A 15,018-nucleotide genomic window follows, 5' to 3' on the forward strand; every position below is an offset into this window, starting at 1 on the left:
TTCTGCAAGACTGCTTTATTTTCTGTTTATGTTAATTAAAATCATCTTACCTGCACATCCTCCTCCTGGTTCTTGCATCTTGGGGACACACAAACTGCAGCCATGCGAGTTCCTCACAGTATCATCGAGCCAGAATGCTGTGTCCTCGCGAGAACCCCTGTCGGCGACGCACAGCCGACGTTCTGGACCGCACAATTCATAGAGGACTTGAAAGCCAGGTTTGTGCGGTCCCAGCCCACAGCAGGCTCGGACCTTCTCCCTCCGCCTCGACCGCCGGTTCCGGCTCTCCGACCGGCGCGGCCACCGCCGCCTTCCCTCCTCCCGGCTAGGCCGCCGGCTCCGGCTCTCCGACCGGCGCGGCCACCGCCGCCTTCCCTCCTCCCGGCTAGGCCGCCGGCTCCGGCTCTCCGACCGGCGCGGCCACCGCCGCCATCTTCCCCGTCGCCTGCTGTGCGTCCTGTCCCGGCTCCACGGCAATCGCCTGTGCCGGCGCGTCGACCTCCGGTTCCCACACCGCGTCGCACGCCGGTCGCAGCCCCGCGTCTTACGCCGGTCGCGGCGCCACAACGACCAACACCGGCTGAGCGCCCAGCACCCGTTCCTGCTCAAAGGCAGCTTCCAGCAGCTGCACCACGGCTGCTATCCCTTCCAGCACCCGCTCGTCCTGCCAGTCCGGCGAAGGCTCCAGTGGAGCCTTCCATGATGTCCCTCCTGGCCTCCTGCTGGGACTCGGCGAGGGACGTGTCTTTTTCCCTCCTCCTGGCCCCCTACCGCCCGTCCCTGGTTTTCGCACCGGGGGACATCAACAACCCGGAACTCCTTCTCCCTGTGGTGGACGGCGTCTGGCATCCGCCTACTGGAGGGGGGGCTACTACCAGCAGCAGTGCAGCCAAGCACACGCCGCTGTCATCCCCGCCATCGTCTCCTCCCACGGAGACATCATCGCCGCCACCTTCATCTTCCCAGGCGCGCCTTCCCACGGCGCAGACATATTCCGCGTCACCGGCGGGACTCTGCACGGTGCCGCCATCGAAGACTCCTCCCATGGCGCTGTCGTCATCGTCGCCGCCGGCTGTGCGACCTCCTCATCCGCCAAAGACGCGGCGGTGTTATGGACTTCCTCCGCGCTGTCTGCTGCGATCTGCAGAACATGCGTTTGGACCTTTGCAGCCGTTGGTGCTCAGGTACCACGAGCTTCCGCCTCCTTGTCGGCCACTAATGTGGCCGTTCCGCGGTCGCCCACCTCGCCAGTGGCAGCGGCGTTCAACGCGTCGCCGCCACCTGACTCTCCCTCGCTGGCTGCGAGGACATTTGGCCTGGCGACCCTCCACCAACTCCTCCCTCCACCCTCCCGTAATTTTTGGACTTGTTACATTCTTGTTTCCAGGGAACATCTGGAATCTGTTCCTTGAGGGGGGGGTCCTGTGACGATCGGTCACTTCATTTCAGTTTGTTTCCTGGTTTTTGTATTACTTCCTGTCAGTGCTCTTATTTTGTTATATTTCCTGTTTGTTCCGCTGAGCACTGTTTTCTCCTCACCTGCCGTTGATTGGCAGCCGGTCCACACCTGCTGCCAATCAGCATATGTCTATTTATGTTTTCTCTCGAGCACTCCTCAGTGCTCGATGAAAGACTTCTATGTTTGGAACAATTCTGCAAGACTGCTTTATTTTCTGTTTATGTTAATTAAAATCATCTTACCTGCACATCCTCCTCCTGGTTCTTGCATCTTGGGGACACACAAACTGCAGCCATGCGAGTTCCTCACACTAGCCTTTAAATAGACCCCCTTTTTAGACCAGTTGATCTGACGTTTCTTTTCTTTTTCCTCTGCCCCCCTCTCCCTTGTGGAGGGGGAGTTACACAGGTCCGGTGGCCATGGATGAAGTGCTGGCTGTCCAGAGTCGGGACCCGGGGTGGACCGCTCGCCTGTGCATCGGTTGGGGACATCTCTGCGCTGCTGACCCGTCTCCGCTCGGGATGGTTTCCTGCTGGCCCAACTATGGACTGGACTCTCACTACTATGTTAGATCCACTATGGACTGGACTTTCACAATATTATGTCGGACCCACTCGACATCCATTGCGTTCGGTCGCCCCTAGAGGGGGGGAGGGGTTACCCACATATGCGGTCCTCTCCAAGGTTTCTCATAGTCATTCACATCGACATCCCACTGGGGTGAGTTTTCCTTGCCCTTATGTGGGCTCTGTACCGAGGATGTCGTTGTGGCTTGTGCATCCCTTTGATACACTTGTGATTCAGGCCTATATAAATAAACATTGATTGATTGATTGATTGATTGAGTTAAAAGGTGCATTGACTAAAAGCTTTACTAAAACGAGAAGTTTTCAAATGTTTCTTAAACGTTTTAACACAGTCAAGATCACGGAGGGACTCGTGCAAGTTGTTCCAGAGTCTGGGAGCTATAGCCTGGAATGCCAAGTCTCCACGGGTTTTAAAACAAGTTTTTGGGATCTTTAGAAGACCCTGGCCTGAAGAACAGAGGCTGCATCCTGAAGAGTAGGGGCATAACAAGTCAGTGATGTACTGAGGGGCCCCACCATGCAACGCACGGAATTTCAGGACTAAAATCTTAAACTCAATGCGGAATTTAACTGGAAGCCAATGAAGACCGGATAAAACGGGGGTGATATGAGAAAGAATGAATATGCTAATACAGTATATGAAAATATGACTTGTATAGAATAATGTTTATAAAAAGGTTTGTATTGGGATAATCAATGTGTATGAAGCAAAACATTTACACAAAAGTATTTTACCACCTCCCACGCCGAGGAAGCCAAAGTCCAACCAGGGACTTTTAGACTTTGTTACATCACATGTTATCAATGCTTAAAAGTCCAAGTAATTCCATTAGATTTGGTTGACCATGTAATGGAAGATACAGCAATTGTGAATCATTGAATGATACATTTATTTAATTAAAAAATATAAAGTGTAAAGATTTTCTAGCACTTTCTTACAGCACTGGATTTTTGCTGTTGTTTTTTAAGACGGGCAAGCTGAAGGGTTTTCAATGTGTTAGGCAGGCTTCAAAGTGTAGCTGCTTGAGAAAAATAAAATGAAAACACATTTCAAAATGACTAAATAGAGATGTCCTTATCACGATCATGGGATCGATTTGGGGGGCCGATATTTGCCTTTTTAACTGATCTTTACTGCAGCTGTACCCCAGTGTTTACATACACTTGTTTACTTACACACATGCAGGAGTAGCAGGAATTCCAGTAGGGTGCGTGTTTTGCCAGAGCACCGGCTCAAATATGAGAGCAAGTTGCAACTAATGTGTCGTTTAGCCACAGTGTGAATACGCTTCTAAGATACTAATCCTCACCACTACAGCAGAAAATAAAAAAAAGTTTCTTCCGAGTGTCATAATCACTGGGAGACTAGAGGAAAAGGAATGGTTCAGCATGCTACACACACACACCGAGCAGGACGACACACGTAGCTAACTGCTAAAGCTTCATTGTAACATTGGGGACATCAGGCCAAATGTTGATACTTTCAATACCTAGTGCAGTATCAGTATATACAGAAAACCATACCTAAGTGACTAAATCAATATATTTTTTCATTGCTCTTATTATTCTAAATGTGTTCTTTATTTGGTTGTTTTTGTTATTGTTTACAAACTCAGGGAGTAAGACTCTGGATACAGGAAGGCTTTGAGGGCAAAACCCAAATGATTGAAATGGGAGCCATTAGTAGTTTTTGCTTTTTTTTAAAGTTATTGTGCACTATCAACTTTATTTGATTAAAAATTGTTTATGGCATTCAATACCACACATTTAATACATTATCTGATTTACAACAATACTAGCACATTCAAAATGTAATAAGAACAGCTTAGTAAACATGTGTTGACTTAAGTTACTAGTTATAAAACATTTTCAGTTCTATAATTCTTTGTCAACGTTTTGAATCGGGACTCGAAATCGGATCGGATCTAAGGTCAAAACATCGGATCGGGATTAGAGACCAAAACTGCTGATCGGGACATCCTAACTACTAAGACCTTCCATTAGTTTCTGATGCTGATGTAACCATTCAAATGTATTCAGACTAACTACACAGTCCTTTATACACATTGAAAAGGCTGGCATGCCAAGAAAAGTGCAACAATGTACTTTTCTATCAAACCATTTCACATAAATGATCCCAATGTGTCAGTTAACGGAACAAATATTTGTCGTAGAGTTTAGGTTTCTCTAAAAACATATAAAACAGATGAGCAGCACACTGAAATACAACATTGCAAATTTCACTCCACAGGCATCCACAACTTTTTCAAATGCCATAATTGTATCAGATTTGTATTATTGCGTCTCATGCTGGACACAAAAAACACAACCTGGATGGAACACTAGAACAAACAAGCTCAAGAAGACCGACAGAAGTAGTATGACAATATCCTCAGTTCTAACAATATGATCCCCATTGCTAAGGTCTTTAAAATCATTCATGGCACTGCACCTCCACCTCTGAAGTCGTTTATTGAATTTACATCGGAACAAACATTGAGGCTGATGCAGACTTTAAACAGATGGCAGATGGCAAACTTTTTGGAAAATCAGCCTTTTCCTATATAGCAATAACTTAATGGAACAAGCTTGCCAAAAATAAACATTTTAGAAACTTTTTAAAGAAAGAAAATGTATTATTTTAGTAAATCAAGTGTTTATGTTTTTTTTACATTTATGTCCTGTGGTTTGTAGTAGTTTAGTGTATGTGTGTGCTTCTGTAGTGTAAATTCTTTATTTTGCTTGCTATAGGGATTTATGATGAAAATTAGCGAGAACACTATAATCTGGAACAGAGCATATTTACCTAACTAATGACAGACGTCAGTTATTTCGAAGGCAAGATGGACAGATTTTGACCAGTGAAAGCAGAAAACCCCAGATCATTCAATCAGGCAGTAAGGGTAAGGGAAGCCTCAATCATATCATGCTTTCTGAGGGACACTTCAATTTCAAGACCCCTGGACTAGATGAAATAGAAAGAAGCAATGATGAGACAATGATGTTATAATATTGCTCATAGCACTTTCAAAGAATCCAGTCAGATTGCTCTGATGTCATCCCTTTATATCTAAAGATGTATCCCACTGTATCATCAATTTCTTTCCTTAGCCAGAACCCAAAGCCAGGGTTAAAACCAGAGAAGATCAGTATCAGGTATGAGACTGTGAGACAGCCATCCTTTCCCCATTAGATCTTCCCAGCATATTTTTTTCTCTCTATGGCATTCAAATCCAGTTAGGCAGTTAATCTTGGTCGATTATTTCTTATTTTTATATATATTTATTTAATGATTACATTTAATTTATCCTGTACTTTGATGTGGAATATTTTTCACACTTCTTTTAACATACAATTGCTATTCTAGTGCTCATCTTGCTGTGTCAGAATTAAGCACTATTTTTTTATTTGTTTTATGTCTGTGCAGCACTTTGGGTTGTTTTTAAATGCGTTATATCAGTGGTTCTTAACCTGGGTTCAATCGAACCCTAGGGGTTCGGTGAGTCGGGCTCAGGGGTTCGGCGGAGGTCAAAATACACCGACTCATCGTGTAAATAAAAACTTCTCCCTATCGGCGTATTATGGATACGGCAACAGCAGAAGTCACACTGATTTGCAGGTGTGTAATTTGTTGTGAGTTTATGCACTGTGTTGGTTTTGTTGTTTGAACACGGTTCATTTTGTGCACCAGTAAAAAAAACATGGTAACACTTTAGTATGGGGAACATATTCACCATTAATTAGTTGCTTATTAACATGCAAATTAGTAACATATTGGCTCTTAACTAGTCATTAAGTACTTATTAATGCCTTATTCGGCATGGCCTTATTATAACCCTAACCCTAACCCTAACCTGAACCCTAACCAAATAACTCTAAATTAAGTCTTTGTTACTTAGAATATGTTCCCCTAGTGTCTAAAAAACTAAGTTAAGTCTTTGTTACTTAGAATATATTCCCCATACTAAAGTGTTACCAAAAACATATAACTTTGTCTTGAATTTGAAAAAAAAGGAGGGTTCGGTGAATGCGCATATGAAACTGGTGGGGTTCGGTACCTCCAACAAGGTTAAGAACCACTGTGTTACATAAACGATTAAACCAAAACTGAACTTTGGCATTTTGGAATTTGTTTGCATTCACACACACTTTCTGAATAAATGAGCCTTCAATAACTCATATTTATGACAATTGTACGTCTCAAAGTTGACTTTAAGACCTCGCACGAGCCCTTACTCGTAGCGAAGTGATGGTCGAAGGGTCTCTGATGCGTCCGTCCTCATCCTTCAGGTTGTAGCCCTCTGGGCGTTTGTCTCGTTCGCTGATCTTCCACAGCTTCACCGTCTTGTCTGAGAAGTGAAATGAAAATTCGGTGAGAAGATCTCGCCTTGTATCTTGGATACAAGACCCATATGAGGGGGTAGGGCACCCAATCTGGCGTGTAGCTGGGCAGCAGCCAGCGCGGCTGATGAATTACGGCGCCTGTGTGGATTTTGATGTCACTGATATCAATCCACAAGTTGACTACATTTCCTGCCTTGAAAAAATTCCAATTCTGTGTTACAAACATCACATCATCTAGCGAGGAGGCTGGTGGCAGCAGTCAGGTTGTTACTATTTTTTTTCTTTTAATATCCGCTGTCTATATTGGTGTCAGAGCGGCGAGGTCATCGCCACAGGACCCCGCGCCATCTGCTCCACCCTCCGCCAGCGCTTCTGTAGCAGCCATGCATGACGACCGCAATCTGCAAGACGTCTCCTCTGCTGATGTTCGAGCGCTATATGATATGATTGGATGTGTGTGTGTGTGCTGTGGTAACCATGCATGAATCTCTCAGTTTAAAACCTTCTGTTTGGTGGCACTGGCTCGACGGAGCGGAACACAAACAAAGTCACGCCAGCAGGCCAGAAGACAATTCTTTGTGGCGTTGGTGTCAAGGACTGACCGTTGGTGGAGAGCAAGAAGTAGGCTGCGTTCTGCTGGGGAAGCCATTTGATCTTGTTGATCTTCTCCTCTATCTCCAAACTCTTCAGATAGTCAAACTCAGGCTCGTGGCTCTGGAATGTGCTGTAGACGTTGTACTCCCCTCGACGCTGGGGCTGGCTCTTACTCTGCAAAGTTGAAAACGTTGTTGTACACGATTAGGTAACAAGGTTATGCCAAAAATACGCCACACATATTACACATTGCTGTACACCGGAATACAATTTGGATGGAACAATTCATTGACTTTCTCTTGGTGGAATTATAATCCAAAGGGTACTGTATCAGTCATATCACAGTATACAGCACTAAATATGTACACTATACTGTTTAAGGGTTAGGATACATTACACTAAGGACGGGCGACATGGCCTAAAATGTAAATCACTATATGAGGTACAGGCCAAAAGTTTGGACACATCTTCTACTCATTCAATGCGTTTTCTTTATATTCATGACTGTTTACATAAGAGATTGTCGCTGAAGGCATCAAAACTATGAATGAACACATGTGGAGTTATGTACTTAACAAAAAAAGGTGAAATAACTGAAAACATGTTTTATATTCTAGAGCAGGGGTGTCAAACTCATTTTAGCTCAGGGGCCGCATGGAGAACCATCTATTCCTATGTGGGCCGGACTGGTAAAATCATGGCATAATAACTTTAAAATACAACTACGGCAACTTCAGATTGTTTTCTTGGTTTTACTTTGGCCTAAAATAGAACAAGCACATTCTGAAAAAAGGACATATCACATATGATCCTCTTGACAAAACAATTCAAGTTAGTTGAAAAATCTGCGGAAAAAAATGGTACACTTTCAAAAACTCCATGAAGAACACAATGAATTTAGACTTAATCTCAGTGTATCTACAAAGCAATTCAACTTTAAGTCACAGCCCATGTAGGATTGAACAAAAAACATAAGAAAGCATAAATAAAAACTCCTCTATGTATCAACTACCTCATTTGTCTTTCCACTGTTCACTTTCTTTGAATTTTCACAGAAGAAACTAATTTTCACAGAACCATATCAATGTGTCTCATGCAGCATTTTAAGTGGGGTTACCAATTGTTTATTTTACTCCTGTGTGTTTTACGTTGGGTCAGGGGGGAGGAGTCCCAGCCCCGCTACTGTGTACCTCTTGCTTGGTATACTTGCTCGCCCCAATATAAACAATTTGCTTGCCTAACAGAATTGCTATTGCGACATCCAGTGGACACATTTAGAAAAACAGTTTATTTAATTTAAAAGTGCAGCTCAATTTTACACTGACTCATCTCGCGGGCCGGATTGAACCTGTTCGAGGGCCTGATCCGGCCCACGGGCCGCATGTTTGACATCCCTGTTCTAGAGTCTAGCCACTCTTTGCTCTGATTTCTGCTTTGCACACTCTTGGAATTCTCTCGATGAGCTTCAGTAATCAGAGCAAAGGGTGGCTTTTTTTGGGGAAGAAAATAGAATATAAAACATGTTTTCAGTTATTTCACCTTTTTTTGTTAAGTACATAACTCCACATGTGTTCATTCATAGTTTTAATCCCTTCAGTGACAATCTACAATGTAAACAGTCGTGAAAATAAAGAAAATGCATTGAATGAGAAGGTGTGTCCAAACTTTTGGCCTGTACTGCATATTGTTAGGATTATGTCGATACCATACCAATATCGATATTCCTTATTGATATCAGTAATCATTGGTAATCGTATTGGTACGATATGTAATTTGCAAAAATAAAGATGTAAAACATTGTAGATTGTCACTGAAGGCATCAAAACTATGAATGAACACATGTGGAGTTATGTACTTAACCAAAAAAGGTGAAATAACTGAAAACATGTTTTATAGTCTAGTTTGTTCAAAATAGCCACCCTTTGCTCTGATTACTGCTTTGCACACTCTAGGCATTCTTTCAATGAGCTTCAAGCACACCTGTGAAGTGAAAACCATTTCAGGTGTACCTCTTGAAGCTCATCGAGAGAATGCCAAGAGTGTGCGAAAAAGTGTTCAGAGCAAAGGAAGGCTATTTTGAAGGAACAAGAAAATAAAACATGTTTTCAGTTATTTCACCTTTTTTTGGTTAAGTACATAACTCCACATGTGTTCATTCATAGTTTTGATGCCTTCAGTCATGAAAATAAAGAAAACGCATTGAATAAGAAGGTGTGTCCAAACATTTGGCCTGTACTGTATATTGCAACCTCCGACGATAACGATATATATCGTCATAGATTATTTGGTATCTCAATCATAATAGAATAGAAGCGTTTCAAAACGGGTTACAAAGGTTCATAATTTGGCTTCTGACGTATGCGGTGACACATTTCCGATAGTGTGTACTTTTCATAAATTTTCAGTGATACTATAAATGTGGCTATCGATCTAATACCAAGTAGCTCCTGTAATCATGCCAATGCTGACACTGATCAAGATCATTGAATGATTCAATTTTGATCACAGGTATAATCAGACCAAAACCTAGGATGGCTGTAAAACAATATCAATTAAATATGTAAGTTCTTTCCAACTATGCCTCTGTTTTAAAATGTTAGTTTTTTTGTCCTTAAAACCGTCATGTGTCCAGGTACTTATTACCTGAGTTTGCAAACAACAACAAAAATGACAAAAAGATTTTCGATAGTAAAAAAATATTGATCTAAACACTGTGGTATCGACTATATACTAATAATATACTTGGTATCTGACTATCTCTGTTTACATTCATGAGCTCTAGCCCAGCGGTTAGCATATCTTCTTATGGTGGGTAGTGAAGCATTTTGAGTAATTCCTTGTCCTTGTACTTGTAAGAAACATACACTGAACAAAAATATTAACGCAACACTTTTGTTTTCGCTCCCATTTTTCACGAGTTGAACGCAAATATCTAAAACTTTTACTAAACACGCAAAAGACCTATTCCTCTCAAATATTGTTGACAAATACGTCTGAATCTGTGTTAGTGAGCATTTCTTCTTTGCCAAAATAATCCATCCCACCTCACAGGTGTGGCATATCAAGATGCTGATTAAACAGCATGATTGTGGCACAGGTGTGCCTTAGGCTGCCCACAATAAAAGGTCACTCAGACATGTGTAGTTTTATCACACAGCACAAACAAAAGTACCATATTTTTCGGAGAATTAGTCGCTCCGGAGTACAAGTCGCACCGGCCGAAAATGCATAATAAAAAGGAAAAAAACATACATAAGTCGCACTGGATTATAAGTCGCATTTTTTGGGGAAATTTATTTGATAAAACCCAATACCAAGAATAGACATTTGAAAGGCAATTTAAAATAAATAAAGAACAGTGAACAACAGGCTGAATAAGTGTACGTTATATGACGCATAAATAACCAACTGAAAACGTGCCTGGTATGTTAACGTAACATATTATGGTAAGAGTCATTCAAATAACTATAACATATAGAACATGCTATACGTTTACCAAACAATCCGTCACTCCTAATCGCTAAATCCCATGAAATCTTATACGTCCAGTCTCTTACGTGAATGAGCTAAATAATATTATTTGATATTTTACGGTAATGTGTTAATAATTTCACACATAAGTCGCTCCTGAGTATAAGTCGCACCCCCAGCCAAACTATGAAAAAAACTGTGACTTATAGTCCGAAAAATACGGTATTGTGTTTATATTTTTGTTCAGGGTAGTTTATTGGATACTATGGAGGGCAGGATTGCTAGTTTAGAAGCGACGTTGCACTGTGGGGGGATGTTAGAAACTCTACATTGCGTTGAGGACGCGTTTGTATGATTGTCATTTTCAAATTTGCGGCACACAGCTAGAATGTGTCATCAACGTGCATTATCACAATATAACGATAGTATTATAAGCTCTGATGTCGGCCAAATTGACATCATGTATTATCTATATTGCGCAACACACCAAAGCTTTTTATTTAGCTCGCAAAAACATCACCCAAATAAATAAAACATTCAGTCTCACGAGAGAAGTGCTCATTTATGCAGTACTTCCTCTGCTCTGCAGGGGGTAATGGCAGTTGAAAAAAACCAACTCAGAAAAAAAAAAAGGATTTTATTCGGCATCCTAATTTCGCTCTGAATTCCCTCATAGTCGCATTAAAAGTGAAAGACAGGAAGTGTTTCTTGCGACACACATTAACTGGGTTCAAACGCCGAGATCCAGACATGCAGCGCAACTCTACAGGCCCGGATTTATGACCAGCCTTACTGCTAAGAAGACAGAGCCTGAAGACTCTCTTCCATCATTTTGTAACACTGGGAAATATGAAAACCAGGTGTGTGTTTCTTCACGGAACAGAGGAACTCCCCATGTGGCACTCGCTGTTTGCACAGAAAAATTGCGGCCCTTGGGTAAATGTAATTCTAGATCCTCGGACTAGAAGTAGCATTATAAAGTCACAAACAACTTCACACGTTATCTGGTAGAATGTTGCTGCATGGAACACAAACTGGACCACAGCTCACAAACTCTTCCTGGTCATTTCCATTTGTGGCAATATGAATACGGTTTGCATATTTCTTAACAATCCACTTGTTGTTATCAGTGCTAATAATACAGATTCTCTCAATTACAAAAATACGAAGAACTACACATGTGTCTCAGTGTGTTGCAGTACAGTTTTACACGATTTGAAATTGTAATAATCAGTCCCTTCAGGATTCCGCTGGTTTTTTTAGTGATTGGCGGAATTCGCGGCAGCTTTTTCAGAAAGTTGCAGCACAAATTGCGAAGGCCTATTTTTGTCAATAGCATTGAATTATTGTGATTTTATCAATTTTTATCAATAAATTAGGTTTCCTTGTAACCTTAACGTACCAGTACAGGGGAAAAACAAGTTATCTCTGTATTGAAGCTATCATCATATACCGTATTTTTCGGACTATAAGTCACAGTTTTTTTCATAGTTTGCGACTTATACTCAGGAGCGAGTTATGTGTGAAATTATTAACATATTACCGTAAAATATCAAATAATATTATTTAGCTCATTCACGGAAGAGACTAGATGTATAAGATTTCATGGGATTTAGCGATTAGGAGTGACAGATTGTTTGGTATACGTATAGCATGTTCTATATGTTATAGTTATTTGAATGACTCTTACCATAATATGTTACGTTAACATACCAGGCACGTTCTCAGTTGGTTATTTATGCGTCATATAACGTACACTTATTCAGCCTGTTTTTCACTATTCTTTATTTATTTTAAATTGCCTTTCATATGTCTATTCTTGGTGTTGGGTTTTATCAAATCAATTTCCCCCAAAAATGCGACTTATACTCCAGTGCGACTTATATATGTTTTTTTCCTTCTTTATTATGCATTTTCGGTCGGTGCGACTTATACTCTGGAGCGACTTATACTCCGAAAAATACGGTATATATGATTTATGACACCAAAAGACTTCCAAAATTTGCGAATAAATAGATATGATCGAAAATAGTATACTTCTCATGGAGATTTTTGAGCCATTTTTGGAGGTAATTAGCTAGACGTGGAAGTTGCAACGACAGATCCCTTCAACAATGCTAACCAAGCAGACTTTGTGAGACCCAACAACGATTACTTTGGGAAGAATTGTGACCCGAAATCTTGTATTTTTGAGCCCGAACACAAGGAGGATGAGTAATACGTTTTAGAAGCTGGTTGCTAAAGGATGCAGCTTTATTGAAACACTATAGCATTGTGAGATGCTAAACATACAAACTAACTAACTGACACTTTCTGTACAATTTCCACTCTCGCTGGGATTCTGTCCGACTGGACGTTCACAATATCCCATTTAGATGAAGGTTCAATCACAATCCTCACGAAGGGTTTAAACAAAGTTGCATCAACTCGCGTCTTTTTCACCATCTCAGGGGACGTGAAAGTCGACTAGCGTGTCGGTCCATGGCCACATTTGTCTACGACCAGGTGAGAGATGCATGAATTATAATCTAGACTTTACTTTTACCAAGTTGAGACGAAGCAGAATCAGCCGCCTGAGTAGTGTAAAGTTACGTTAAAGTTAAAGTCCCAACGATAGTCACACACAGCTTTTGTCTGCAGTTCTGAGTGTTGCTGGGTCGGGTTTGGTTTTAGAATTGGATTGCATTGTTATGGTATTTCTGTGTATTGTTTTGTTGGATTGATTAATTAAAAAAAAAAAAATTTTTAAATTAAATTTTTAAAAAAATAATAGATTTTTTAAAAATGAGAATCGAGTCTGAATCGCACAAGGTGAGAATCGCGATTCGAATTCGAATTGATTTTTTCCCACACCCCTAGCGGACACTCTAACCACAAGGCCCACTGAGCTGGTAGCAGATGTAGCACCAATAGAAGCGTTTAATAAAAATATCACTCATATTTGTTAAATTTTCAGGTCATGACATGTAAATGGAGTATTGTTGGGCGGTTTTTGGATTATTTTTTTAAACAGTTATCACACTGCAAAAAGTCAGTGTTCAAAAACAAGGAAAAAAAATACAAAAATTTGGGGTATTTTACTTGGAATAAGCAAAATTATCTGCCAATAGAACAAGAAATTTCGGCTTGTCAAGACTTTCCAAAACAAGTAAAATTAGCTAACCTCAATGAACCCAAAAATACCTTAAAATAAGTATATTTTCACTAATAACAAGTGCACTTTTCTTGGTAGAAAAAAAAAATAGACCTTTTTTGCTCAATATGTTGAAAAATATTCTTAAATAAGTAAATGCTAGTGCCATTATCGTGACATAATGATATGCGCTCGGCATCATGATTTTTTTCATGCTTGAAGTAAGAAATTATTACTTTAAAAAAGTAGTTTTATACTTGTGAGTGTTAATGACACAGCTTTGCAACAGTTGATATTCTAGTTTCAAGCACGTTTTACTCAATATAGGTCATAAAATCTCAGCAACAAGCTGTAATATCTTACTGAGATCATTTAGGACCAAAACCCTTAAAACAAGTAAAACACTAGCATAAAATCTGCTTAGTGAGAATAATGATCTTATCAGACAGAAAATAAGCAAATATCACCCTTATTTGAGATATTTAATCTTACTTGGATTTCAGTTTTTGCAGTGCACGTCTAACCAGCTTGTCCTGGTGTACGCTAATAAAGTAACCTCTGATTGTAAATCATGGTTACACTGAAGTAAGCATGCTCTGAAATTGAATTTGGAGGTAGGTGATTGACATATTTTGGGAAGGTTTAGATATTGCATGTGTAATTTGCTCTTCTTTCATCATTGTGAATTTGAGACTACCCTCATTTTGTTTTCCCCACACTCACTACTATGTCTGTGATATTTTTTGAAGCTGTCGAAATGGATCAAGGTGCCATCGTGATTAGCGTTGCTTTGTTGGCATGTCCTACCTCCTGCTCTCTCTGGAAGACAACCACTCTTCCTCCTTTATCTCCGGTGGCCAACAGCTCCCCCGATGAGTTAAACTCCACCGTTGAGATAATGTCAGCTGCAGCACACAGAGAGAGGGAGAGAAATGTCAGTGGAGATGTGCACAAAGCCTATCGGCTTGTAAAAAAAAAAGAAAAAGGGGAGACATACTTTAGAGAGTAGAGTGATTTTAAAGAACACAGCGGCATTGAACCGCAGAGGACACAAATGAAATTTGGGGAAAGACAAACACTGAGTGATATTATACACATCATGTCGGGGAGGTGAGACAATCCATGTCATATAATTATACTCATGCGCTTTTAAAGGAGGTTGCAGTCACACTAATAGTGTCATTTGTCTCTCATCTTGGCTGTAAATCTGGGCTAATCATTCATAATAGTATTCAAACTAGAGATGTCCGATAATGTCTTTTTTGCCGATATCCGGTATTCCGATATTGTCCAACTCTTAATTACTGATTCCGATATCAACCGATACGATATATACAGTCGTGGAATTAACACATTATTATGCCTAATTTTGTTGTGATGCCCCGCTGGATGCATTAAACAATGTAACAAGGTTTTCCAAAATAAATCAA

At 40.7% G+C, this 15,018-nt stretch overlaps 2 protein-coding genes across 4 annotated transcripts in view; both read right to left on the reverse strand.

Annotated features, from left to right (window-relative positions):
* The window catches only part of LOC133649000 (uncharacterized), a 1,204,785-nt gene that overhangs the window by 505,331 nt on the left and 684,436 nt on the right, over nucleotides 1–15,018 (reverse strand). The gene's annotated exons all lie outside the window — the stretch shown is intronic.
* The window catches only part of ppp2r2ba (protein phosphatase 2, regulatory subunit B, beta a), a 152,521-nt gene that overhangs the window by 27,690 nt on the left and 109,813 nt on the right, over nucleotides 1–15,018 (reverse strand). For all 3 annotated transcript variants that reach the window (XR_009825967.1, XM_062045628.1, XM_062045629.1), the window contains exons 2-4: nucleotides 14,396–14,493; nucleotides 6,993–7,158; nucleotides 6,283–6,395 (exon numbers count right to left, since the gene is read on the reverse strand). Coding sequence is in view for 2 of the 3 variants with exons in the window: in XM_062045628.1 (XP_061901612.1) it covers nucleotides 6,283–6,395; nucleotides 6,993–7,158; nucleotides 14,396–14,493 (377 nt within the window). In the remaining variant the exon portion in view is untranslated. The remainder of the gene's footprint in view (nucleotides 1–6,282; nucleotides 6,396–6,992; nucleotides 7,159–14,395; nucleotides 14,494–15,018) is intronic.

Source organism: Entelurus aequoreus, linkage group LG04 (genome assembly GCF_033978785.1).
Source record: "Entelurus aequoreus isolate RoL-2023_Sb linkage group LG04, RoL_Eaeq_v1.1, whole genome shotgun sequence".
Taxonomy (NCBI): domain Eukaryota; kingdom Metazoa; phylum Chordata; class Actinopteri; order Syngnathiformes; family Syngnathidae; genus Entelurus; species Entelurus aequoreus.